The 27,836-nt window shown below is 52.2% G+C and overlaps 1 protein-coding gene across 1 annotated transcript in view; it reads right to left on the bottom strand.

The window, feature by feature from the left end:
• The window catches only part of SULT2B1 (sulfotransferase family 2B member 1), a 49,887-nt gene extending 23,236 nt beyond the window's left edge, over window positions 1–26,651 (bottom strand). Inside the window, exons 1-2 of the mRNA XM_033223901.1 lie at window positions 26,407–26,651; window positions 1,956–2,098 (exon numbers count right to left, since the gene is read on the bottom strand). Of these exons, the coding sequence (XP_033079792.1) occupies window positions 1,956–2,098; window positions 26,407–26,477 (214 nt within the window). The 5' untranslated portion in view covers window positions 26,478–26,651. The remainder of the gene's footprint in view (window positions 1–1,955; window positions 2,099–26,406) is intronic.
• Between the last annotated feature and the right edge of the window lie 1,185 nt (window positions 26,652–27,836).

Here is a 27,836-nt window from a genome sequence, read left to right as displayed (position 1 = left end):
ATGTTGCCCAGACTGGCCTTGAACTCTTGGCCTCAAGTGATCCTCCTACTTCAGCCTCCCAAAGTGTTAAGGTTACAGGCATGAGCCACTACGGCCCGCCTACCCTCTACTTTTCTTCACAGCATTTATTGCCACCAGTCATAGTGTTATATGGTTTTTTTCATAGTGTCATATTTTTATTTGTTGATTTATTCTCTGGGTTCCCCCACTACAATGTGAGCTTCATAAAGGCAGACATTTCAGTGTGTCTGGAGAGTTGCAGCTTTCTTTGTTCTTAGAACAGTGCAGGGCACATAATATGTGTTTAATAAATACTTGTTGGAGGAGGTGGGGAAGAGAGGAGAAAAAAGGGAAGAAAGAGTTTTTGTTATTTCCCTTTGGTCATTTAAATGCTACTAATTGACTGGGCTCACGCCTGTAATCCCAGCACTTTGGGAGGCTGAGGCAGACAGATCACGAGGTCAAGAGATAGAGACCATCCTGGCCAACATAGTGAAACTTCGTCTCTACTAAAAATACAAAAATTAGCTGGGCGTGGTGGCACATGCCTGTAGTCCCAGATACTCGGGAGGCTGAGGCAGGAGAATCGCTTGAGCCCAGGAGGCAGAGGTGGCAGTGAGCCGAGATCACGCCACTGCACTCCAAACTGGGCAACAGAACAAGACTCTGTCTCAAAAAAAAAAAAAAAATTCTGGGCTCGGTGGCTTCCGCCTGTAATCCCAACACTTTGGGAGGCTGAGGCTGGTGGATCATGAGGTCAGGAGTTAAAGCCCAGCCTGACCAAGATGGTGAAACCCCTTCTCTACTAAAAATACAAAAAAAAAAAAAAAAGTAGCCATGGGTGGTGGTGGGCACCTGTGATCCCAGCTACTCAGGAGGCTGAGGCAGAGAATTGCTTGAACCCGGGAGGCGAAGGTTTCAGTGAGCCGAGATCACGCCACTACACTCCAGCCTGGGCCACAGAGCAAGACTCCGTTACAAAAAAAAAAAAAAAAAAAATAGACTGGGGGTTTGCCGTTTTGCCCAGGCTGGTCTCAAACTCAAACACTCAAATTGTATATAATTCATCACTTTAAAGTATACAGTTTAGCTGGGTGCGGTGGCTCACACCTGTAATTCCAGCACTTTGGGAGGCTGAGGCAGAAAGATTGCTTGAGCCCAGGAGTTCAAGACCAGCCTGTGCAACATGATGAAACCCCGTCTCTACAAAAGTTAGCTAGGTGTGGTGGTGCACACCTGTGGTTCCAGCTACGCAGGAGGCTGAGGTGGGCAGATCACTTGAGTCCAGGAGGTCGAGGCTGCAATGAGCTGAGATTGTACCACCACATTGCAGCCTGGACGACAGAGCAAGACCTCCAAAAAAAAAAGGCATACAATTAGGTGGTGACCAGCACCTGTAGTCCCAGCACTTTGGGAGGATGGGAGGGTTGATGAGCTGATATTGCACCACTGCACCCCCAGCCTGAGTGACAGAGCAAGACCTTGTCTCAAAAAATAAAAATAAAAATGGTCAGGTGTGGTAGTTCATGCCTGTAATCCCAGCACTTTGGGAGGCCAAGGCGGAAAGATCACTTGAGATCAGGAGTTCAAGACCAGCCTGGGCAACGTCGCGAGACCCCATCTCTACAAAAAAGAAAAGAAAAGAAAACAGAAGAGAAGAGAAGAGAAGAAAAGATAAAAGAAAAGTAGAGGGTAAAGAGGACAGGGAGGGACAGAATGAGGGCCCTATTTCAGCCAGGGAGGTCAGGGAAGGCGAAGTGTTGAGAACTGACCTGGAGAGGAGAGACTGGGCGCCGGGTGGGTATCCCTGGGAGGCTACTTCTGGCAGGGGCACAGTTCTGAACAAACCCGGCCCCGCTTTTCCTCCTCCCCTCTTCCTCGATATGCCTTTCCCGTCCTCCGCTGCATCCCCTCCCCACGCTCCCCAGCCCCGGACGCCCGCAGCCCGCAGGTACCTGACTTGGGGTAGGTGATGATAAAGATGTCGTCGTCCCGCACATCTTGGGTGTTCTCCGCCAAGCTGATGCTCTCGGGCGAGTACAGGCCGACGGGGAAGGGGACGCCCTTGTACCGGAAGTATTCACCTGGCAACTTCTGGCTGTGGAAGGGTGGGGGAGACGCCATGAGGGAGAGCAGGGAGGTGGGTGCCAGGGTTCTCAGGGGGGCGCCACTCGGACCCTGGCAGGGAACTTCCTCCTCAGAGCCTTGGTCCCTCTTCTGTAAAGTGGTGACACTGTCCCTATAAACCTTATAAAGCTGGTCGGGCGCAGTGGCGCACGCTTGTAATCCCAGCACTTTGGGAGGCGGAGGCGGGTGAATCCCCTGAGGTCAGGAGTTCGAGACCAGCCTGGCCAACATGGTGAACCCCTGTCTCTACTAAAAAGACAAAAAGCAGCTGGGCGTGGTGGCGCATGCCTGTAATCCCAGTTACTCCGAGGCTGAGGCAGGAGAATCGCTTGAACCCAGGAGACGGAGGTTGCAGTGAGCTGAGATTGTGGTGCCATTGCACTCCAGTTTGGGCGACAAGAGCGAAACTCCATCTCAAAAATAAAATAAAATAAAAATAATAAAAATAAAACATTTAAAAATTTTATTTTCATTTTTATTTTATTTATTTCTTTCTTTATTTTTTTTTTTTGAGATGGAGTCTCGCTCTATCGCCCAGGCTGGAGTTCAGCTCACTGCAAGCTCTGCCTCCCGGGTTCCCGCCATTCTCCTGCCTCAGCCTCCTGAGTAGCTGGGACTACAGGCGCCCGCCACCTCGCCCGGCTAGATTTTTGTATTTTTTTAGTAGAGACGGGGTTTCACCGTGTTAGCCAGGATGGTCTCGATCTCCTGACCTTGTGATCCGCCCGTCTCGGCCTCCCAAAGTGCTGGGATTACAGGCTTGAGCCACTGCGCCCGGCAAAAAAAATTTTTTTTAAATAAAAAGATATCGGGTGAGGTGGCTCACGCCTGTTGTCCCAGCACTTTGGGAGGTCAAGACGGGTGGATCACGAGATCAGGAGGTTGAGGTTGCACTTAGCTGACATCACGTCACTGCACTCCAGCTTGGGCAACAGAGTGAGACTTCATCTCAAAAACAAAAAGAAAAACAAGAACAAACACAAAAATTAGCCGGGTGTGGTGGTGGGCACCTGCAATCCCAGCTACTCGGGAGGTTGAGGCAGGAGAATTGCTTGAATCCAAGAGGTGGAGGTTGCAGTGAGCCGAGATTGCGCCATTGCACTCCAGCCCAGGGGACAGAGCAAGACTCTGTCTCAAATAAAACAAACAAAAAAAAAGATTAAAACAGAGCCTAGCTCATAGTCTGCATTCCGTAACTTTGAGCTAAATTTATTATGATTATTTCATGCAGTAGCAGGCACCACGGGGCCTTATGTGAACTCAGAGGAGGGCCTGCTTAGCACAACCTTGCGCACACAGTAGGCCTTCAATAAACTGCAGTTACTTTGTTCAGTGATGTCATCAGTTATCCCATAGGTTGAGCGTGGGTGTGGAATTAGTGATGATGTCATCGGTTACCAGGCAGATTTAGTCCAGTGGGCAGGCGCGGTGAGGTAATCAGTTTTCAGGAGTATTAGCTACTGAGTGCCTGCTGGGCCTTGGCTGGGCCATAGGTCCTACTTGCCCTTCCTGTGCCTTGGGCAGTGGACCTCACTTCTTTGATCCTCAGTTTCGTCATCTGTCACGTGAGGATAAGAGCAATCTCTGCCTTGAGGTTTTAATCCTACTTGGGGATTCAACAGGATAATATATTTTAAGTGCCTGGCTCCCGATACATTTATCAGGAAACGGAAGCTCTGTTTAGCATTATTTTAGTCTTTGATCTGGACAATAGTTCCTTGAGGGAGAAAGCTCCTTCCCAGCTTACAGGAGAGGAAAACCCAGATGCCAACAAGAAAAGACCCTGTGCCCTTGGAGAAGCCCTGAAGGAATAAATGAATGAATGGGAGGGCATCTTGCCCATTCCTCTTGGCACCTACAATCTCCAAATTGGGAATCCCACTGCCACTCCCTGGAGGCCAGGGTGGAGCCCACAGTGCTGGGACATGCTGATGTTCAACCAGCGTTTGATTGACTGAGTGTAGGAAGGAAGGAAGGAATGAAGGGTTTACCAGGACAAAAGGAAAGTCAAAGACATTTATGGCTTTCAGCTGCTGTAGCAGTTCTCAGCCCTGGGTGCTGCGGACGCTTTGAAAACTCCCCAGCGGCTGGGCACAGTGGCTCGCACCTGTAGTCCCAGCACTTTGGGAGGCCAAGACAGGAGGATTACTTGAGGACAGGAGTTCGAGACCAGCATGAGCAACATAACGAGAACACTGTCTCTGTGCAAAAATTAAAAATTAGCTGAGTGTAGTGGCATACACGTGTAGTCCCAGCTACTTGGGAGTTTGAGGCAGGAGGATCAATTGAGCCAGGAGTTTGAGGCTGCAGTGAGCTGAGATTGCGCCACTGCACTCCAGCCTGGGTGACAGAGTGAGACCCTGCCTCTAGAAACAAACATACGGGCCGGGCGCGGTGGCTCAAGCCTGTAATCCCAGCACTTTGGGAGGCCGAGATGGGCGGATCACGAGGTCAGGAGATCGAGACCATCCTGGCTAACATGGTGAAACCCCGTCTCTACTAAAAAAATACAAAAAAATTAGCCGGGCGAGGTAGCGGGCGCCTGTAGTCCCAGCTACTCGGGAGGCTGAGGCAGGAGAATGGCGTAAACCCGGGAGGCGGAGCTTGCAGTGAGCCGAGATCGCGCCACTGCACTCCAGCCTGGGTGACAGAGCGAGACTTCATCTCAAAAAAATAAAAAAATAAAAAATAAAAAAATAAAAAAAATAAAAAAAAGAAACAAACATACAAACAAACCAATTGTCGTGCAGTGGGTGTGGTAGAATCGGGCTCTCGCTGTAGGTTCCAGTGCTATAGAAAGGACTTAGAGGTTCAAGAAGGGAAGCAATTTGGCTGTGGCCACACAAGAACTGGACAGAGTTGGGATTTGAACCCAAGCTGCGGTGACCTCTGAGCCCTGTAGACTCAGGCCCTCCTTCCCCATGAACCCCACAGTCCAGCCAAGACCTCCAAATGCACCGAGCACTAGTCCCACCTCTGGGCCCCTGGAGCTGCTGTTCCCGCTCCTGGAAATGCCCCCCTGACCTGCCACTCTCTGGGCCTGAGCACTGAGCCCACCAAGGAGCGCCCCCGACACCCGCCCAAGCGCTTTTGTAGCTGCATCCTCGCATTCCTAAAACAGGTGCCCTGCGCCTGCTGTCCACCTTGTAGAACAAATCTGCCTGGGGCGACCTTCTCTATGCCTGGGTCACAGGCCTGTTGGTTCCCACAGAACACATCCAGGGCCTGACATGCCTATATCGCTCGATTCAAGTGGAGGAATGAAGGGGACAATTGAGCCAGCGAGAGGCTAGGGGCAGGGACAGCAGACAGAGCTCCGGGTTGGTGGCCGCAGCAGGCAGGGGATTGCTGGGAACAACTCAGCCTCCTGGACGGCGAATGGACATGTGACCTTTTTTATTTTTTTGAGATGGAGTCCTGCTCTGTCACCAGGCTGGAGTCCAGTGACATGATCTCGGCTCACCGCAACCTCCACCTTTCAGGTTCAAGCAATTCTCCTGCTTCAGACTCCTGAATAGCTGTGACTACAGGTGCCTGTCATCATGCCTGGATGATTTTTGTATTTTTAATAGAGATGGGGTTTCACCATGTTGGCCAGGCTGGTCTCAAACTCCTGATCTCAGGTGATCCACCCACCTCGGCCTCCCAAAGTGCTGGAATTCCAGGTGTGAGCCACCACACCCGGCAGACATGCAACTCTTAAAGGCCCAACCTCCCAGGCCTCCTGCCTCCCTCCACCACGGCCTCCCAGTCCCCGGTTCCCTCTCTGTTCCTGCATTCCTGCCCACCTCAGCCCTTCTCCTTTCCCTGTGGGCCCTGGACTCAGCCTCCTCCAGGTCTTCTCTGCTGCCCCTCCTGCTCCCAGCTATCCTGTGGCACCTCAGTGCCTTCAGGTCAAACCCTAGGTCACTGCCTCCTCTGGCCTCCTTCCGGCAGACACCAGCTCTAGGCACGCCCATTTTCCGCTCTCTGAGTGCCTTTCCCACCTCCTCCATCCACCTCGACACAGGTCAGATGCCACCCTCCTTTTTTTTTTTTTTTTTTTTTTTTTTTGAGACGGAGTCTCGCTCTGTCTCCCAGGCTGGAGTGCAGTGGCCGGATCTCAGCTCACTGCAAACTCCGCCTCCCAGGTTTACGCCATTCTCCTGCCTCAGCCTCCTGAGTAGCTGGGACTACAGGCGCCCACCACCTCGGCCGGCTAGTTTTTTGTATTTTTTTAGTAGAGACGGGATTTCACCGGGTTAGCCAGGATGGTCTTGATCTCCTGACCTTGTGATCCGCCCGTCTCGGCCTCCCAAAGTGCTGGGATTACAGGCTTGAGCCACCGCTCCCGGCACAGATGTCACCCTCTAAATGCAGACCTTCTTGACCAATAGCCTCCTTGCCCCAGGAGATGGGGACACAGCCTCCTCAAACCTCTGAATTTCCTCTGCCCATCCCCCTCCAATCCCAGGAAAGGGCCTGGCACCAGCATGGAAGCCACCTGCACAGAAACTCTATGCCAAGAACATGCATGATCCTAGATTTCTCCCAGAACCTCACAAGGTGGGTAGTGAGAGGACCACTTTATGCTGGAAGAAATGGAGGCCCAGAGAGGTTAATATAGTCCCCCAAGGTCACACAGTAGCCATTAGTTTTCATTAAATACAAGTACAGCTGAGCACAATGGCTCACGCCTCTTGTCCTCCCCTTTTTCAAGTCTTTGCTCCCAATATCACCCCTTATCATGAGGGCTACCCCAGAGCATCCTGTTTACAGCTAGACCTCCTGCACCCCCTTCCCCTGCTCTGCCTACCATCACACCTGTCACTCCTGAGCTGCTCTACAGTTGACATATGACACTGATGGTTTACTGACCTATCTTCTCCGCTTGCATGTAAGCTCCATAAGCCTGGGAATTTAAACAAATTTGGTTTTTTTGTTGTTGTTGTTCTGTCTTGTTTGCCAATGTACCTAAAGCACTCTTAGCAGAGCCTGGCACCAGGGAGGTGCTTGTCAATATTTATTGAAGGACCCAGGCAGGAGGATCTCTTGAAGCCAGGAATTCAAGACTAGCCTGGGCAAGCTGGGTGCAGTGGCTCACGCCTGTAATCCCAGCACTTTGGGAGGCCGAGGTGGGCGAATCACCTGAGGTCAAGAGTTCGAGACCAGCCTGGCCAACATGGCGGAACCCCGTCTCTAATAAAATACAAAAATTAGCTGGGTGTGGTGGTGTGCGCCTGTAATCCCAGCTATTCGGGAGGCTGAGGCAGGAGAATCACTTGAACCTGGGAGGTGGAGGTTGCAGTGAGCCCAGATCACGCCATTGCACTCCAGCCTGGGCAACAATAGTGAAACTCCGTCTCAGGAAAAAAACAAAACAAAACAAAAAAGCAAACCAGCGGTACCCACAGACACAGGGAAGGGTCTCCCAGGCATTGCGCTGGGTGAAAGAGCCAGACTTGGAAGGTAAACTCTGTATAGTTCCGTCTCTGTGGCTGTGGTTGGCCAAATCACAGCCTCCAATGATGTTCTTGTCCTAATCCTTGAAATCTGAGACTGTGTTCCAAAATGGCCAAACGGACTTTGCAGATGTGATTAACAATCTTCACGAGGTGGCTCATGCTTCTAATCCCAACACTTTGGGAGGCTGAGACGGGTGGATCACTTGACATCAGGAGTTTGAGACCAGCTTGGGCAATATGGTGAAACCCCATCTCTACTAAAAATACAAAATTAGCCAGGCGTGGTGGCGCATTCCTGTAATCCCAGCTACTCAGGAGCCTGAGGCAGGAGAATCATTTTAACCTGGGAGGCGAGGGTTGAAGTGAGCTGGGATCGTGTCACTGCACTCCAGCCTGGGTGACAGAGTGAGTCTGTGTCTCAGAAAAAAAGAAAAAAAAAAAAAAATCTTGAAGCCAGGCATGGTGGCTCATGCCTGTAATCCCAACACTTTGGGAGGCCAAGATGGGAGTATTGCTTGAGGCCAGGAGTTCAAGACCAGCCTGGGCTACACAGAGCAAGACCCCAATCTCTTAAAAAAAATAAGAAAAAAAGAAAAAACTCCTGGGCTCAAGCGATCCTCCCACCTCAGCCCCCTAAAGTGCTGGGATTACAGGTGTCACTGAGACCAGTGGGTTGCAATGTTAGATAAAAAATTATCTAAAATGTATCTAATATTTAATCTAAAATTTGTCATTTATCTAAATGCTAAATGCTGCTAGAACGGTGGCGTCAGGGAGGCCCCTCTGGGAACCGGACATCTGTGCAAAGACTAAAGGTAGCGAGAGAGGGAGCGGTGTGTGAGGATCAGAAGGAAGAGTGCGCGCAAAGGAAGTGAGCAGTGGGCTGCTAGGATTCTGGGGTCTGAGTGGGGCTGGAGCTGGAGGGCCCTGAGCGGCCCACCCTTCCAGGAATGCAATCCGACAGCAGGCGGGGTTTCTCAGCAGCCCTGGCACACGGTTTCGCTGACTCACTGCCGGCGCCTGTGATCAACTCGCCTTTGGAGAGAGAACATTGCCAAGACCCCCCCACCAGCCTGAGCTGGGTTCAATGCGCCTCACTCCCAGGACGCGCCGAGCAGTGTCCCGGCATCCTGCCCTGCCTCTGTCCGGCTGTTCTCCCCACCAGGCTCGCCCTCACTCATCTCCGGACAGGCTTGTATTTGGAGCCCATCTGGGCAGGCGTCCCCAACTCAACCTCTCAGCAGGATGACTCACCCTTGGCCATGGCTCAGAGATACTCTCTCGGCAGGAGTGGGATTGGCATAACCTCTTAGGGAGATCGTTTGGGAACATTGACAGGATTCAAGGCCAGCTCCTTCTCCATCTTCAGGGCTTGGGTCTTCCCTGACCGCCTTGGCTAAAGCAAGAAACCTCCCACCCTGTGCACTTTACTGCCCATCTCCACATCCTGCTGGCCTCTTTTGCAGCCCCTTTTATATATATATATATATAATATATATATATATATATATATATATATTTGAGACGGAGTCTCACTCTGTTGCGCAGGCTGGAGTGCAGTGGCTCACTACACCCTCGACCTCCACCCTCAAGCTCCTGGGCTCAAGCGATCCTCCCACCTCAGTTTCCCCAGTAGCTGGGACTACAGGTGTGTGCCACCACACTCAGCTAATTTTTTAATTTTTTGTAGAGACAGGGGTCTCGCTATGTTGCCCAGGCTGGTTTTGAACTCCTGGGCTCATGGGATTCTCATGCCTTGGCCTCCCAAAGTGCTGGGATTACAGGCATGAGCCACCGTGTCATGCTTATTTTTATTTTTTTGGATACAGGGCCTTGCTCTGTTGCTCAGGCTGGAGTGCAGTGATGCAGTCACAGCTTTCTGCGCCTCAATCTCCCAGGCTCAAGTGATTTTCCTGCCTCAGCTCAGCCTCCTGAGTAGCTGGGACTACAGGCATACACCACCGCACCTGGCTAATGTTTACATTTTTTGTAGAGATAGAGTCTCACCGTGTTGCTCAGGTTGGTCTTGAACTCCTGGGCTCAAGTGACCCTCCCACCTCAGCCTCCCAGAGTGCTGGAGTTACAGGCATGAGCCACTGCACCTGGTCTGTTGCTTTCTTTAAATCTGCTTTCCCCACTAGCAGGAGAGCTAGGAGGTGGCAGAAATTTTCCCTGTGCCATGTCCTACCTCAAAAGCCAATATCTGACCATGGGTAACACTGTGTTCTTTTTTTTTTTTATTGAGACAGAGTCTTGCTCTGTCGCCAAGTCATGATCTTGGCTCACTGCAACCTGCTTCCTGGGTTCAAGCGATTACTCCTGCCTTAGACTCCTGAGTAGCTGAGATTACAGGCGTGCATCACCCCGCCTGGCTAATTTTTGTATTTTTAGTAGAGACGGGATTTCACCATGTTGGTCAGGCTGGTCTCAAACTCCTGACCTTGTGATCTGCCCGCCTTGGCCTCCCAAAGTGCTGGGATTACAAGCATGAGCCACCGCGCCTGGTTAAACACTATGTTCTATTTGCCAGATCCCCAAATGAACCTGACCCCCTACAAATGTAAGGAATAGACAGATGCCCTTGAGGAAGCGCACAGTGAAACATACCCCAGGGCGATAATGGCGATGATGTTCCAAGAGGGGCCAGAAACCATAGAGGACGGGGTCAATGAGTCCGGACCGGAGAAACGCTGGAATTCAGCCATTCAAAAAGGAGTTTACAGCTCAACAGGGACGTGGGTTATATATACATCTCTCTCTCTCTCTGTCTCTCTTTCTCTCTCTTTGAGATAAAGTCTTGCTCTATCGCCCTGCTTGGAGAGTAGTGACACAATCACGGCTCACTGCAAACACCACCTCCCAGGTTCAAGCCATTCTCATGTCTCAACCTCCCAAGTAGCTGGGATTACAGGTGTGCGCCAACACGTCCCTCTAATTTTTTTTTCTTTTTTTTGTTTTTTGACAGAGTCTCGCTCTGTCACCAAAACTGGAGTACAGTGGTGCAATCTCGGCTCACTGCAACCTCCGCCTCCCGGGTTCAAGTGATTCTCCCATCTCAGCCTCCCAACTAGCTGGGATGACAGGAGCACGCTGCCACGCCCAGCTAATTCTTTGTATTTTAGTAGAGATGTGGTTTTACTATGTTGCCCACGCTAGTCTGGAACTCCTGAGCTTAGGCAATCCACCCACCTCGGCCTCCCAAAGTGCTAGAATTACAGGTGTGAGCCACCACGCCTGGCATGTCCCTCTAATTTTTGTATTTTTAGTAGAGATGGGGTTTTGCCATGTTGGCCAGGATGGTCTCGAACTCCTGGCCTCAAGCAATCCACCAGCCTTGGCCTCCCAAAGTGCTGGGTTTACAGGTATAAGCCATCGCACCCAGCCATACATATATTTCTCAAAATGAGCACACTTTAGGCTGGGTGCGGTGGCTCGTGCCTGTGATCCCAGCATTTTAGGAGCCCAAGGTGGGAAGATCACTTGAGCCTAGGAGTTTGAGACCAGCCTGGACAACATAGTAAGACTCCGTCTCTACAAATAACAATTAAAAAAATTAGGCCAGGTGCGGTGGTTCACACCTGCAATCCCAGCACTTTGGGAAGCCGAGGCGGGCAGATCACGAGGTCAGGAGTTTGACACCAGGAGTTCAAGACCAGCCTGGCCAACAGCGTGAAACCCCGTCTCTACTAAAAATACAAAAATAGCTGGACGTGGTGGCACACGCCTGCAGTCCCAGCTACTTGGGAGGCTGAGGTGGAAGAATTGCCTGAACCCAGGAGGCGGAGGTTGCAGTGAGCCAAGACCATGCCACTGCACTCCAGGTAACAGAGTAAGACTCCATCTAAAAAAAAAAAAAAAAAAAATAGCCTGGTGTGGTGGCATGTGCCTGTTCTCTCAGCTACTTGGCAGGCTGAGGTGGAAGGATCGTCTGAGCTGGGGAGGTCGAGACTTCAGTGAGCTGTGGTTGTACCACTTAGGTGACAGGGCAAGATCCTGTCTCAGAAACAAACACACACAAAACAGTAGCACACTTTAGATTTGTGTGGCTTACTGTAGGTAAACTTTTATTAAAAAAAAAAAAAAAAACTGGCCGGGAGCAGTGGCTCACATCTGTAATCCCAGCATTTTGGGAGTCCGAGGCAGGCAGATCACCTGAGGTGAGGAGTTTGAGACCAGCCTGGCCAACAGAGCGAAACCCCATCTTACTAAAAATGCAAAAATTAGCCGGGCATGGTGGTTGGCACCTGTAATCCCAGCTACTTGGTAGGCTGAGGCAGGAGAATCGATTGAACCTGGGAGGCAGAGGTTGCAATGAGCCAAAATCTAGCCATTGCACTTCAGCCTAGGTAACAGAGATTCTCTCTCTCTCTCTCTCTCTCTTTCTCTCTGTCTCTCTCTCTCTCACACACACACACAACCATAAACAAATATTGAAGTAGTTAATAATATGCAGCCTGGAATGTTTAGGGTGAAACATTCAGATGTCTGTAACTTACTTTGAAATGCATCAAAACTAAGGATTAGGCTGGATGCCGTGACTCTTGCCTGTAATCCTAACACTTTGGGAGGCCTCTGCAGGTGGATCACCTGAGATCAGGATTTGAGACCAGCCTGTCTAACATGGCGAAACCCTGTCTCTACTATAAAACCAAAAATTAGGACGGGAGCAGCGGCTTACGCCTGTAATATCAGCACTTTGGGAGGCTGAGGCAGGTGGATCACCAGGCCAGGTATTCAAGACCAGCCTGACCAATATGGTGAAACACCGTCTCTACTAAAAATACAAAAATTAGCTGGGCGTGGTGGTGGGCACCTGTAATCCCAGCTACTCGGGAGGCTGAGGCAGGAGAACCGTTTGAACCTGGGAGGCAGTGGTTGCGGTGAGCCGAGATCTCGCCACTGCACTCCAGCCTGGGTGTGCAGAGTGAAATCTCATCTCAAAATAACGACCATAAAACCACAACCACAACAACAATAACACAAAAGCCAGAAGGATTGATACATGGCTAGAGGGATACAAAGATCTGTGACAAAACAAGTACTATGTAATAAAATTTCAGTGTATCCTGAGAGGGACACTGTAAAAAAGAAAAAAGATTTAAAAACTGTTAAAACCCCCAAATTTTAGTGGTGGTGGGTATAGTGGTGTTCACGGGGTAATCCTTCCATTGTTCTTGTAAGTTTTGAAAAATTTCAAAATAAAAGGTTGGGAGGGGCCGGGCGCGGTGGCTCAAGCCTGTAATCCCAGCAGTTTGGGAGGCCGAGGCGGGCAGATCACGAGGTCAGGAGATCGAGACAATCCTGGCTAACACGGTGAAACCCCATCTCTACTAAAAAATACAAAAAACTAGCCTGGCATGGTGGCGGGTGCCTGTAGTCCCAGCTACTTGGGAGGCTGAGGCAGGAGAATGGCGTGAACCCAGGAGGCAGAGATTGCAGTGAGCCGAGATCACGCCACTGCACTCCTGCCCAGGTGACAGAGCAAGACTCCGTCTCAAAAAAAAAAAAAAAAAAAAGATGCAGGACAGTCCAGCCCCCAGTTTCCTTGCATCTGGTCTCTTTTATTTTTATTTTTAAATTATTTTTAATTTTTTTTTTTTTTGAGATGAAGTCTCGCTCTGTCGCCCAGGCTGGAGTGCAATGGCACAATCTCAGCTCACTGCTACCTCTGCCTCCCGGGTTCAAGCGATTCTCCTTCTTCAGCCTCCCAAGTAGCTGGGGCTACAAGCGTGTGCCACCACGCCTGGCTAATTTTTTGTATTTTTAGTAGAGATGGGGTTTTACTGTGTTAGCCAGGATGGTCTCGATCTGCTGACCTCATGATCTGCCTGCCTCGGCCTCCCAAAGTGCTGGGATTTCAGGCTTGAGCCACCGTGCCCAGCCTATATTTTAAATTATTATTATTTTGTTTTTTGAAATGGAGTCTTGCTCTGTCGCCAGGCTGGAGTGCAGTGACGCAATCTTGGCTCGCTACAACCTCCACCTCCTGGATTCAAGCGATTCCCCTGCCTCAGCCTCCCAAGTAGCTGGGACTACAGGTACCCGCCACCACGCCCAGCTAATTTTTTGTGTGTATTTTAGTAGAGATGGGGTTTCACCATGTTGGCCAGGATGGTGTCAATCTCCTGACTTCGTGATCTGCCCACCTTGGCCTCTGAAAGTGCTGGGATTACACAAGCCCAGTCTTCTTCTTCTTTTTTTTTGAGAGGAAGTCTCTGTTGCCCAGGCTGGAGTTCAATGGCATCAACTTGGCACTTGGCTCACTGCAGCCTCCACCTCCCATGTTCAAGTGATTCTCCTGCCTCAGCCTCCCGAGTAGCTGGGATTACAGGCATGTGCCATCACACCTGGCTAATTTTTGTATTTTTAGTAGAGATGTGGTCTCGCCATGTTGGTCAGGCTGGTCTTGAACTCCTGGCCTCAAGTGATCCACCTGCCTCGGCCTCCCAAAGTGCTGGGATTACAAGCGTAAGCCACGGCGCCTACGCCCCGGACGGCATCTTGTCTCAATCAGTCCCTGCCCTGTCCCCAGAGGCCACCTCTCCACCTCCCCCACGCACAGATTGTGTCAACTCCATCTTGCATGTTCTGGAACTGTCATCTTACAGAAGAGGCTCTTCGGCGTCTTGGTTGGTTTTGCCTAGCATAATGTTTCTGACATTTTCCGTGTCTGTGTGTACATTAGAGCTTGTTCCCGTTTGCGGCTGAGTAGAATTCCACTGCATAAATAAATCACAATGTGTTGATCCAGTCCTCTGTTAATGGACACCTGGGTGGTTTCCAGGTCAGGCTATTACTCCCAAAGCTGCCACAGCTGTTCCTGTCTTTGTGGGAACCTGCGTTCTCATTGCTCTTGGGCAAATAACTAGGAACAGAATTGCTAGGTCACAGAGTGGATATCATATGATTTGCATTGTAGTAGCTGTAAAGTAGGTTTTAAGATCTGATAGGAGGCTGGGTGCGGTGGCGCATGCCCCTGTCATCCTACCACTTTGGGAAGTCAAAGCGGGAGAATGGCTTGAGCCCAGGAGTTCAAAATCAGCCTGAGCAACAGAGTGAGACCCCGTCTCCACAAAAAATCTATTTTAATAAAATTTTATATTAAAAAAAAAGATCTGATAGGGAAAGTTCCCCCTTCACTTTTTTTTTTCTTTCCAATTCCTGCACACTTAAAGTCTATATAAATATCGGCTGGTCACAGTGGCTCACACCTGTAATCCCAGCACTGTGGGAGGCCGAGGCAGGCGGATCCCTTGAGGTTGGGAGTTCAAGACAAGCCTGATCAACATGGTGAAACCCCGTCTCTGCTAAAAACACAAAAATTAGCTGGGTATGGTGGTGCACGCCTGTAATCCCAGCTACTTGGGAGGCTGAGGCAGGAGAATTGCTTGAACCTGGGAGGCGGAGGTTGCATTGAGCTGAGATCATGCCACTGCACTCTGGCCTGGGTGAGGATGTGAGACTCTGTCTCAAAAAATAAATAAATAAATAAATAAAGTCTGTATAAATATCATATATATCCTCCAAACAGGTAAAACTGTGATCTATATATAATAAAATAATAAAAATCTATATAAATATTCATATGATTTTTAATTTTTATTTATTTACCTCCCGAGTAGCTGGGATGACAGGCACACTCTACCACACCCGGCTAATTTTTTGTATTTTAGTAGAAATGGGTTTCATCATGTTGGTCAGGCTGATCTCAAACTCCTGACCGCAAGTGATTCTCCTGCCTCGGCCTCCCAAAGTTCTGGGATTACAGGTGTGAGCCCTGGGCCCGGCTAATTTTTGTGTTTTTAGTAGAGATGGGGTTTTGCCATGTTGACCAGGCTGGTCTTGAACTCCCGACCTCAGGGGATCCGCCTGCCTCAGCCTCCTAAAGTGCTGGGATTACAGGTGTGAGTCACTGCACCCAGCCAAGGCCCATTTTGGAGAAGAGGAGAGTGGGGCTCTGGGATGGAGAGCATCTCACCCACATCTGCCTGATGGGGCACACACCTTAGGTTCAAGGTCCCTGGCTCTGTCCCTTGAAGCCTGGCAGTCTCACCACAGGCCCTGCCCCTCCGAGTCCCGCTCTGGCTGGGCTGCCAGTGTTATCCCGTTCTCACTGTCCAGTTTGGCTTGTTTCCTGAGTGTCGAATGCTCCACCACACTATGGAACCGCACCCTGCGCGACACCTTTCGCCTGGGGCTCTTCACTTTTTTCTCTCCTCCTTGCTCTCAAATGCCTCCTCTCTCTCTCCCTTCCAGCATACCTTTATTATTTATTTATTTAATCTTAATGTTATTTATTTATTTATTTTTGAGACAGAGTTTTGCTCTTGTTGCCCAGGCTGGAGTGCAATGGCGTGATCTCGGCTCACTGCAACCTCCGCCTACCAGGTTCAAGCGAGTCTCCTGCCTCAGCCTCCGGAGTAGCTAGGATTACAGACATGCACCACCACGACTGGCTAAATTTCTATTTTTAGTAGGACAGGGTTTCTCCATGTTGGTCAGGCTGGTCTGGAACTCCCAACCTCAGGTGATCCTCCTGTCTCGGCCTCCCAAAGTGCTGGGATTACAGGCATGAGCCACCGCACAGGGCCCAAATTTATTTTTTTGTGACAAGGTCTTCCTCTGTCTCCCAAGCTGGAGTGCAGAGGTGCGATCTCAGCCCCATTGCAACCTCCGCCTCTTGGGTTCAAACGATCCTTCTGCCTTAGCCTCCCAAGTAGCTGGGATTACAGGTGCCCACCACCACATCTGGCTAATTTTTTTTTTTTAATTTTTGATACAGAGTTTTGCTCTTGTTGCCCAGACTAGAGTGCGACGGCGGGATCTCAGCTCACTGCAACCTCCACCTCCCGGGTTCAAGTGATAGGCCCACCTCAGCCTCCCAAAGTGCTGGGATTACAGACGTGAGCCACCACAGCTGACCTAATTTTTGTATTTTTACTAGAGATGGGGTTTCACCATGTTGGCCAGGCTGGTCTCGAACTCCTGACCTCAAGGGATCCACCCGTCTCAGCCTCTCAAAGTGCTGGGATTACATGAGCCACCACGCCCAGCCTCAGTGACAATTTTTGAAATTGACTATATGTGGAAATGCTATTTCAGATAGATTAGAGATGTGATTAAAATTAATTTCACCTGGCCGGGTGCGGTGGCTCAAGCCTGTAATCCCAGCACTTTGGGAGGCCGAGACGGGTGGATCGCGAGGTCAGGAGATCGAGACCAACCTAGCTAACACGGCGAAACCCCGTCTCTACTAAAAAATACAAAAAACTAGCCAGGCGAGGTGGCGGGCGCCTGTAGTCCCAGCTACTTGGGAGGCTGAGGCAGGAGAATGGCGTAAACCCGGGAGGCGGAGCTTGCAGTGAGCTGAGATCGGGCCACTGCACTCTAGCCTGGGCGACAGAGCGAGACTCCGTCTCAAAAAAAAAAAAAAAAATTAATTTCACCTGTTTCTTTTATGCTTTTTTGAAAAACGTGGCTATGAGAAAATGTTTTCCTATGGGCTCCTGGTATATAGCTATGGAGGGTGGCCAGAGTCATGGAAACCACAGTGGGTGACAAGGCCCCCAGAGAAGAAATGGCCACTGAGGGGCAGCCTCTGACTGCAGTTCCAAGCCCCTGTCGGATTCCTTTCTCTGGCATGAGGGTTATGAGTCGGGCCTCAGTTTTCTCATCTGTAAAATGGGCATCGTAACACTGGGACCGCACAGGGCTGTTGTGAAGACTGAATGAGCTCCTCCCCACACGGCCCTCAGCACAGGGCCTGGCTCAGGGCAGATGTTCAGGAAGCTCATCATTATTATCATTCCTCACCCGTCCCCCTCTCCCTCCCTGGCTCAGCAGCGGTCCCAGAAACTGGGGAAGGAGGAAAGAGAGAAACAGCACAAATGCTGAGTCAGGCCGGGCGCGGTGGCTCAAGCCTGTAATCCCAGCACTTTGGGAGGCCGAGGCGGGCGGATCACGAGGTTCAGGAGATCGAGACCCTCCTGGCTAACACGGTGAAACCCCGTCTCTACTAAAAATACAAAAAACTAGCGGGCGCGGTGGCGGGCGCCTGTAGTCCCAGCTACTCGGAGGCTGAGGCGGGAGAATGGCGGGAACCCGGGAGGCGGAGCTTGCAGTGAGCCGAGATCGCGCCACTGCACTCCAGCCTGGGCGACACAGCGAGACTCCGTCTCAAAAAAAAAAAAAAGAAAAAAAAAAAAAAAAAAAAAAAAAAACAAATGCTGAGTCAGCCATGAGCCCGGGTCAGGCCCTTCCCAGGTCATTGCCCGTTTCACAGACGCTGAGCCCTGAGGTCAGTCCTGTCTACCAGGAGGGTCCCAGCTCCTGAGCCACAGAAGCGGCATTCGAACCTGGGACTGCCTTCCTGTGGGCATTCTTCTTTTCTTTTTAATTTTTTTTTTTTCTTTTAAAGAGAGACGAGGGTTTGCTGTTGCCCAGGCTGGTCTTGAACTGCTGGCCTCAAGCAATCCTCCCGCCTCGGCCTCCCAAAGTGTTGGGATTACAGGCGTGAGCTGTGGCACCTGGCCCCTGCAGGCATTCTTGCCTGCGGTGTCAGGGTCCCCACTTTCCCAGATCCTTGGGGCTCTGGTCCCCGTGTAAGTAGCCGGCCACACCTCTCTTAGGGCCTCCACTCCAGGCCTCCAGGCAAGGCTAGGGTCTCCCTTCTCGGCCTGGCATCTATTCCATGTCATGGGTGACCCACTGGGTCCCACAGTTCCTCCTCCAGACCCTCCAGGTGGCAAACTGGGCTGCTTGGTTCTTTCCAAATGGGTCCGGAACTCAGCTGGCCAACATGGAGAAACCCTGTCTCTATCAAAAACACAAACATTAGCTGGGTATGGTGGCACACGCCTGTAATCCCAGTTACTTGGGAGGCTGAAGCAAGAGAATCGCTTGAACCCAGGAGCCGGAGGTTGCAGTGAGCTAAAATCGCGCCACTGGACTTTAGCCTGGGGGCAGAGCAAAACTCTGTCTCCAAAACAAAACAAAACAAAACAAAAAACAAAACCAAATGGATCCTGAACTCTGAACGTCCCCACTTCTCAGCCTTTCCTCTGCCGGTCCCTACGCAGGCCCGCCAGGCACAACTGCCACCCCTTACCCCAAAGAGCGAGTGGAAAGGGAAGCACATCCTGTGCCTCCCTCCTGAAGCCTGAGTCAGGGGCTGGGGGGAGAAGGAGGGAACCGTGAGCATCTTTTTCCACTTCTCCCCAAGTCCCCGCATCTGCTAGTGCTGGCCCCAAAGCCCCTCTCCCTAGTCTGCCTGCCCAAATCTCACCCAGCGGGGAGGCAATGTCTTATTATTTCTTAATTGTTTGAAAACTCTTGGCCGGGCGCGGTGGCTCAAGCCTGTAATCCCAGCACTTTGGGAGGCTGAGACGGGCGGATCACGAGGTCAGGAGATCGAGACCATCCTGGCTAACACAGTGAAACCCCGTCTCTACTAAAAATACAAAAACTAGCCGGGTGAGGTGGCGGGCGCCTGTAGTCCCAGCTACTCGGGAGGCTGAGGCAGGAGAATGGCATGAACCCGGGAGGCGGAGCTTGCAGTGAGCTGAGATCCGGCCACTGCACTCCAGCCCGGGCGACAGAGCGAGACTCCGACTAAAAAAAAAAAAAAAAAAAAGAAAACTCTTGATCAGCCCCTGTCTCAGAAAAAGCAGCTTCAGGGCGCGGTGGCTCACTCCTGTAATCCCAGCACTTTGGGAGGCCGAGGCAAGTGGATCACCTGAGGTCAGGAGTTCGAGACCAGCCTGACCTGTATGGTGAAACACCGTCTCTACTAAAACTACAAAAATTTGCCCGGCATGGTGGCATGCTCCTCCTGTAGTCCAAGCTACTCCGGAGGCTGAGGCAGGAGAATCGCTTGAACCCAGGAGGCAGCGGTTGCAGTGAGCCGAGATGGCGCCACTGCACTCCAGCCCGGGCAACCAGAGCGAAACTCCGTCTCAAAAAAAAAAAAAAGAAAGAAAGAAAAGAAAAAAGAAAAAGCAGCCTCATGACTGGCAGTGTTTTGGCCGTAAAATCATTCAAGTGGCTCAGCCCTCCCTAAGGAAGGCGGGACCGGGGTTGAAAAACCAGAGGTGGCCCCTCCTCGCCCTCCCCGCCAATAAGAGGCAGAGATGAGACGGTGCCGGCGCCAGGGACTCCCGAGATCAGAGCGAGGGGAGGAGCGGCCATCGCAGCTCTCCTTGGCTGCCCGAGGCGCTCCAGGTCCAAAGGCCGGCGTGGCTTCTCTGGCCTTGACACTCTCCATAGCTCAGCACGCAGGGAATGCAAAGAAACGCCTGAAACCGCAGGGCGCCGGCTATGCCTTCTGTCTGGGCTGAGCCTCCCTCCCGGATCTCGCTCCTTCCGGGTCTTGCTCATCCCTAAGTTCCCCATCCAGGGCGTGATACAGTCAGGCTTCCCTGGTTCAAATCCTGGCTACGCCCTGCTTGGCAGCTGTGTGACCCTGGGCAAGTCACTCAACCTCTCTGGGCCTTACCTCTCATAGGGGATGACAGTAGTTAAAGTGGGTTAATCTCAGACGGCTGTGAGGATTAGATGAGGTAATACAGACAGCACTCAATAGGTTGAGAACAACTTCAAGGATGTTACAGGGATTATAACATCTGAGCTCGTCAGTCTACTGGCTCTGCAGCCCATCCTGCCTACCGCCTGTGCCAAATGTTTTCCTCTTACGATTTTATTTTTTTTTTAATTTTGTTAATTGTAATTTTTTTTTTTTTTTTTTGAGATAGAGTTTCACTCTTGTTGCCCAGGCTGGAGTGCAATGGCACGATCTTGGCTCACCGCAACCTCTGCCTCCTGGGTCCAAGCGATTCTCCTGCCTCACCTCCCAAGTAGCTGAGATTACAGGCGCCTGCCACCATGCCCGGCTGAGTTTTTTTTCTATTTTTAATAGAGACAGGGTTTCTCCATGTTGGCCAGGCTGGTCTCGAACTCCCGATCTGCCCGCCTCGGCCTCCCAAAGTTCTGGGATTACAGGCATGAGCTGCCGCGCCTGGCCTCTTACGATTTTAATTTAGCCCTTATTATCCTTTTTAGTCCTTTTTACGTACAAGGCCACATGGAACACATATTAAATTTCTTTTTTCTTTTTTTTTTTTTTGAGATGGAGTTTCAATCTTGTCACCCAAGCTAGTGTGCAGTAGTGCGATCTCAGCTCACTGCAACCTCTGCCTCCTGGGTTCAAGCAACTCTCCTGCTTCAGCTTCCCGAGTAGCTGGGACTACAGGCAGGCACCTTCACGCCTGGTAAATTTTTATATTTTCAGTAGAGACAGGGTTTCACCATGTTGGCCAGGCTGGTCTTGAACTCCTGACTTCAAGTGATTTGCCCACTTCAGCCTCCCAAACTGCTGGCATACCAGGCATGAGCCACGGAGCCCGATCTCACATATTAAATTTCTAAAGCATAATTTATAACCAACCCCATAAACTAGAATATTCTGAGCGATGCATCTTGCTGATATCTCTGGGCCCCTGCCTGTGGCATCTACTCTTCCCTTGAGCTGCTATCCTGAATTAAATTCTGGTCAATTCCTTGTTTGGTTTTTATTTTATTTTTTTAGAGACAGGGGTCTTGCTGTGTTGTCCAGGCTGGTCTTGAACTCCTGGCTTCAAATGATCCTCCCACCTTGGCCTCCCTAAGTGTTGGGATTATGGTCAGGAGCCACCATGCCGGCCTAGGATAACTTTGTTTTGGCGGGGGTCTTGACAGAGTCTTGCTCTGTTGCCCAGGCTGGAGTGCAGTGGCACGATCTCAGGTCACTACAACATCCGCCTCCTGGGTTCAAGCCATTTTCCTGCCACAGCATCCTGAGTAGCTGGGATTACAGGCATGCGGCATGACTCAGGCTAATTTTTATATTTTTAGTAGAGACAGGGTTTCACCATGTTGGCCAGGCTGGTGTCGAACTCCTGACCTCAAGTGATCCACCCGCCTTGGCCTCCCAAAGTGCTGGGATTACAGGTGTGAGCCACTGCGCCAGCAACTTTTTTTTTTTTTTTTAAATCACATATGTGTGTATTCTGAAAACAATAGTTTCTCTCCCTGGGGATGCTTAAAGAATGAACCATGTGAGAGCCGCTCAGGTCTGCCGCAGGATGGCCCACCACAGGGAGTTTCCACTGCAGCTGGCTCTCTTCTGACCCAGCTGATCCTTACTCTCCTGAAGCCACCTACTTGCCTGTGCCCCAACCATTCCCTCTCCCAGCATGCCCTGCCCCTCCTCCCCGTCTGCTAACTCTGACTCATCCTGGAAGCTCCAGCTCAGAGGTTGCTTAATGGAACCTCCATTCATTCATTCATCCTCGACATCCTTTTCACAAATTTCCCACATTCATTTCCCATCCACGAACAGGCCAATATTTTGGTGCCACGGGGCAGATTTGAAGTTAGACCAGCGTGATCAGGGACCTGGGACCCGGGGTGGGTGTGTGCCTGCATTCTCTCATCCCCCTGGCCAAAAATCCTAAATTGCCTGTGTTGACTCTTAAAGCCTGAGCAGTTTGGTGAAGGAAGGAGAGAGGGCAGAGGTCAGTCCAGGCAAAGGGCAGGGCACTGGTGCGTGCAAAGGCCCGAAAGTGGTGAAACCCTGTCTCTACTAAAAATACAAAAATTAGGCCGGGCGCGGTGGCTCACACCTGTAATCCCATCAGTTTGGGAGGCCGAGGCGGGCAGATCACCGGAGGTCAGGAGTTTGAGACCAGCCTGGCCAACATGATGAAATCCCATTTCTTTTTTTTTTTTTTTTTCTTTTTTTTGAGACAGAGTCTCACTCTGTCATCCAAGCTGGAGTGCAGTGGCCAGATCTCAGCTCACTGCAAGCTCCGTCTCCCGGGTTTACGCCATTCTCCTGCCCCAGCCTCCCGAGTAGCTGGGACTACAGGCGCCCGCCACCTCGCCCGGCTAGTTTTTTGTATTTTTTAGTAGAGATGGGGTTTCACCATGTTAGCCAGGATGGTCTCGATCTCCTGACCTCGTGATCCGCCCGACTCGGCCTCCCAAAGTGCTGGGATTACAGGTTTGAGCCACCGCGCCCGGCCTGAAATCCCATTTCTACTAAAATACAAAAAATTAGCCAGGTGTGGTAGACAGCTACTCGGGAGGCTGAGGCAGAAGAATTGCCAGGTGACAGAAATCCCAGGTGACAAAGCAAGACTCCATCTCCAAAAAATAATAATAATAATAATAAATTTTTAAAAAATTACCTGGGCGTGGTGGCACTTGCCTTTAATCCCAGCTACTCCGGAGGCTGAGACAAGAGAATTGCTTGAACCCAGGAGGCAGAGATTGCAGTCAGCCGAGATTGTGCCACTGTACTCCAGCATGAGCCACAGAGCGAGGCTCTGTCTCAAAAGAGAGAGAGAAAAGATCTCTCTGGGATCCCTGTGGAAGGAGCCAGATAAGCAAAGGCACTGTGGCAGGGAACAGTGTGGCCAGAAGTAAATCAAAATAATAGAGTAGATAGGCCGGGCGTGGTGGCTCACACCTGTAATCCCAGCACTTTGGGAGACCAAGGTGGGTGGATCACCTGAGGTCAGGAGTCGAGACCAGCCTGGCCAACATGGTGAAACCCTGTCCATACTAAAAGTATAAAAATTAGCCAGGCGTGGTGGCAGGTGCCTGTAATCCCAGCTACTTGGGAGGCTGAGGCAGGAGAATCGCTTGAACCTGGGAGGCCCAGGTTGCAGTGAGCCGAGATCGTGCCACTGCACTCCAGCCTGGACTACAGAGCAAGACTCCATCTCAAAAAAAAAAATTAACCAGGCGCAGTGGCATGCACCTGTCATCCCAGCTACTCGGGAGGCTAGAACCTCAGAGTGCCTGCTGTGCCTCCCATCTGAGCTGAATCTACCTCCTGGATCTCGCTCCTTCCTGGTCTTGCTCATCATCTCTACATTTCCTGTCCAGGGCGTGATACAGTCAGGCTTCCCTGGTTCAAATCTTGGCTGTTCCCTGCTTGGCAGCTGTGTGACCCTAGGCAAGTCACTCAACCTCTCTGGGCCTTATCTCTAACACGGGATGACAGTAGTCAGAGTGGGTTCATCTCAGATGGCTGTGATTATTAGATGAGGTAATACACCTGAACCTAGGAGGCGGCGGTTGCAGTGAGCCAAGATCGTGCCACTGCACTCCAGCCTGGGTGACAGAGCCAGACTCAGTCTCAAAAAAAAAAAAAAAAAAGTAGTAGAGTAGTTGGAATGCAGGTGAGGAGGCTGGGGGCGGGGTGGGTGAGGGCTGGGTGCTGAGGAATTCACAGGATGGCTGGGAGGAAGGGAGGAGCAGCCTGGGACAGCTGAGGTGGTGTTGAGGGGAGATGAGGAGGCCTGAGCTGGGGCTGTGGCAACTGACAGGAAGAACCGGGGCAGAGAGTCAGGGGACGAGGGTGGGGATTGGGGACTGACAGGCTGGGGGCGAGCAGGGGGGAAAGTCGGGGCCAGGAGAAGCCCTGTGGATCTGAGCCAGTGATGTGGGGTGGTGGGGGGGCATCCCTGAGATGGGCAACCCAGGAGGAGATGCGAATTTGGGGGGCTGCTGAGTTCAGGGGGATGTGGCGTATCTGAGGGGGCCCGAGAGGGGGACACCCGGGAGGAAGCAGGCCCCAGGGGGATGGTCAAGTGGGCTCGCTGGGGAGAGGCACGCTTCCTGGCCTAGGGGATTCCAGAAGAGCCTGGAAGTTTGAGGTCCTAAGGGCACCCCCCAGGGCGATGCAGCCATTCAGGGCTGGAGGAGTCCTGCAGGGGAGGGCTGTTCTCCCTCACGATAATGAAACCGAGCTTTGCAGAGGGTCAATGACTGAACCAAGGTCACCCACTTAGCGAGCACACTCAGGGCATTTTATGACCAGCGGGCAGGGCCTTAGCAGAGATAAAAAAAGGCTCCCAGGTGCCTGGATGGGGTGGGGGTGAGGCCTTCCCAGAGGCGAGCTGGCTTATCTGTTTATCTCCGGAGGGAAGAATTGCAGAACTCAGAAGGCCTGGATGAGCCAATGTTGAGTACTGAATGCTGGGGCGTCCCTCAAGTAGAACTGGGCCAGCCTAGTCACGGCTCTCAGCCCAGGAGGCCCAGAGACACTAGGAAGCTTGTCTAGGTCACACAGCAATCAGGATTGAACTGCTCCTGTCTCTGGAGTCCCAGGCACCCAAGAAGGCCTCTCCATGCCCCAGCTTCTGGCTGACGGAGGGGAGGAGAGGGCCTGAAACAGTGGAATGAAATGAGGCAGCCAGGCACGGTGGCCCACGCCTGTAATCCCAGCACTTTGGGAGGCCGAGGCAGGTGGATCACCTAAGGCCAGGAGTTCAAGAACAGCCTGACCAACATGGCGAAACCCCTTTTCTACCAAAAATACAAAAATACAATTAGCCAGGCATGTTGGCAGGCTCCTGTAATCCCAGTTACTTGACAAGCTGAGGCTGGAGAATCACTTGAACCCGGGAGGCAGAGGCTGCAGTGGGCTGAGATTGTGCCATTGCACTCCAGCCTGGGCAACAAGAGCAAAACTCCATTTCAAAAAAAAAAAATTAAATTAAATTAAATAAGAAAGGAATGAGGCAACTGGGCTGAGAACGGGTCTTGGTTGTCCCCTTCCTCACAGCCCACGGTGGCTGGAGGGGTCCAGGCTGCCAGGAAGGTCTCACTTGGCAAGAGTACAAGATACAAGGGGTTGCCGGGCGCGGTGGCTCAGGCCTGTAATCCCAGCACTTTGGGAGGCCGAGACGGGCGGATCACGAGGTCAGGAGATCGAGACCATCCTGGCTAACACGGTGAAACCCCGTGTTAAAAATACAAAAAACTAGCCGGGTGAGGTGGCGGGCGCCTGTAGTCCCAGCTACTCGGGAGGCTGAGGCAGGAGAATGGCGGGAACCCGGGAGGTGGAGCTTGCAGTGAGCTGAGATCCGGCCACTGCACTCCAGCCTGGGTGGTAGAGCAAGACTCCGTCTCAAAAAAAAAAAAAAAAAAAAAGATACAAGGGGTTGCAGATTGTCTCAGCAGTTCGCTGTGTGATATGGGGCAGGCTGCCTGCCCTCTCTGGGCCTCTGCACACTCACCTGAAAAATGGAGCCACGGGGAGAGGTGTAAAGGGACATTACCAAGGCCGTGAGGAGCAGGAGAAACCACAGGCTCTGCGGTGAGACAGACTGGCTTCAAATTTGCTTCCAGCTCTGTAATTGCGGTCATGTTGCATTCCCTCCCAGCCTCAGTTTCCCCACCTGGAAAGCAGGTGCTGTCAAAGTGCCTGACTCATCCCCAGGAACAGGGAGTCACGCTGAGCTCACGGAGGTGGGCAGTGCTCTGCTCTAACCACTCTTAGGATACCTGAAGAGTCCGGAGCCTGCCCTCTCAGCCCCAAGCCCCCCTCGAACACAGACTCCCTCTGGGTCTCAGCGGCATCCCAGTTTCTCCCATTTCACCCCAAACACCCCCATTATTTCAGGCTTGCATGGGGTGTCCTGGATACTACAGGCCATTGTGTTTCCTGAGCAACTACTGTGCACCAAGCGGCCTGCTCTCTTCCACTCCTCTCTCAGGGAGACACAGGGCTTGTGAGTCCCTTTGACAGACAGAAAAACTGAGTCCCGGAGCGGGACAGGGACACCCCAGGCATCCCCGCTGGTGACTCAGCACGGCCGAGTCCTCACTCCCTTCTCAGGAGTACACCATGCTGGATGCCCCAGCCCTGCCCAGCCCCGCCAGCCAAGTCTGGGCTAGGCCTGCCGCCATGGGAGGCTGGAGGCCACCCTTGCCGCAGCCCCTGGCTCCCCCAAACAGCCACCTCCTCCCTGGGATCTCCTGGCTCCTGCCCAGGTCTGGGCCTCACCTGATTTCCGAGATGTCAGGTTCATAGGTGTCCCACAAGCCCGGGATCTGGGGCTCAGCGGGCCCGTCCATGGCAGGTGGGTGAGGGTTGGGGAGGGGAGGACGAGTAGGGAGCAGGCGGCACGGAGGCCAAGTGTGCGCAGCGACAGCGTCTGCCACCTGGGGAGCCCGCCAGGTGCCTACTCCGTGCCCGGCCCAAGGGGAGGGGCAGCACTCAGCCGGTTTTCCCAGCTGCTACCCACGCCTCCGACAGTGGGGAGAGGCCGGAGGGAGTCACCCTGCTCTGAGGGCGGGGAGGAGCAGTGATGGGCACGTCCTGGCGTCTGGTGCTCAGCTGGGGGCAGAGTCCAGGGGCTCAGTGTCAAGCCCACACTGGAACCTTCCGGACCGGCAGTTCTGGGCTTGTGGGCGCCCACCTGGAGCCCACGTTTCTCATTTGGGAAATGGCGCTGATCTCACCCATCTCAGCGAGCTCATTCATTCACTCACTCATTCATTCCTTTATTCATTTGAGAAATATTTACTGAGCATCTCCCGTCTGCCCCACACTGTTCCAAGCACTAGGCCACCGCTAGGGACAGGCGACAGAAACTTGCCTTCACGGGCTGATGCTTAGGGGCACCCTGGAAACACACACAGGACCACAGCAGCACAGCCAGGACCACAGCAGCACAGCCAGGACCACGGCAGCACAGGCGGGACCACGGCAGCACAGCCGGGACCACGGCAGCACAGGCGGGACCACGGCAGCACAGGCGGGACCACGGCAGCACAGACGGGACCACCGCAGCACAGACAGGGCGGGAGCCAGAGAGCCAGGGAGAGGGCGGAGCGCGTGGGAGACAGACCTAGAGGGGGCTGAGATGCACAGGGGCCAGAGACCTTGAGAGACGCAACGGAGATACACAGAGGGCAGAGACAGAGACACACAGAGACCCAGAGGGGAGGAGATAGAGACACACAGAGACCCAGAGGGGAGGAGATAGAGACACACAGGGGCCAGAGACCTTGAGAGATGTAACAGAGATACACAGAGGGCAGAGACAGAGACACATAGAAAGGTCAGGGACAGGGAAAGACACAGATGTGAGAGACAACTGCCAGATATGGTTGGGCGTGAGAGTTTGAAGGTCACAGCCCTGGTTGAAATCCCAGCTCCAGTGCCTCCCAGCTGTGATGCCTGGAACCAGGCTCAGAGGCTCATCTTGCCTTGGTTTCCCCGGGCTGCTGTGAGGACTGAGGGAGACCCTCTCAGCTGCTGGTGGAGTATCTGGTGCACAGTGGGCTCAGCATAGACAGTGTTCTCTTCTGTTCTGCCCCTACCCCAAACCCTGGCCCTCCCCAGCTGTTGGTCCCTGACCCGTAAGAGTCCTGGAGTCTGGCCATGAAGCCAGTCTCCCTCTCCCCACCAGTGGTGGCAGGTGCCTGTAA

The sequence above is a fragment of the Trachypithecus francoisi genome, unplaced genomic scaffold (assembly GCF_009764315.1).
Source record: "Trachypithecus francoisi isolate TF-2019V2 unplaced genomic scaffold, Tfra_2.0 Lachesis_group12, whole genome shotgun sequence".
Lineage (NCBI taxonomy): Eukaryota > Metazoa > Chordata > Mammalia > Primates > Cercopithecidae > Trachypithecus > Trachypithecus francoisi.
Note: the sequence above shows the minus strand (reverse complement) of the source record. Positions and strands in the feature narration are given on the sequence as shown.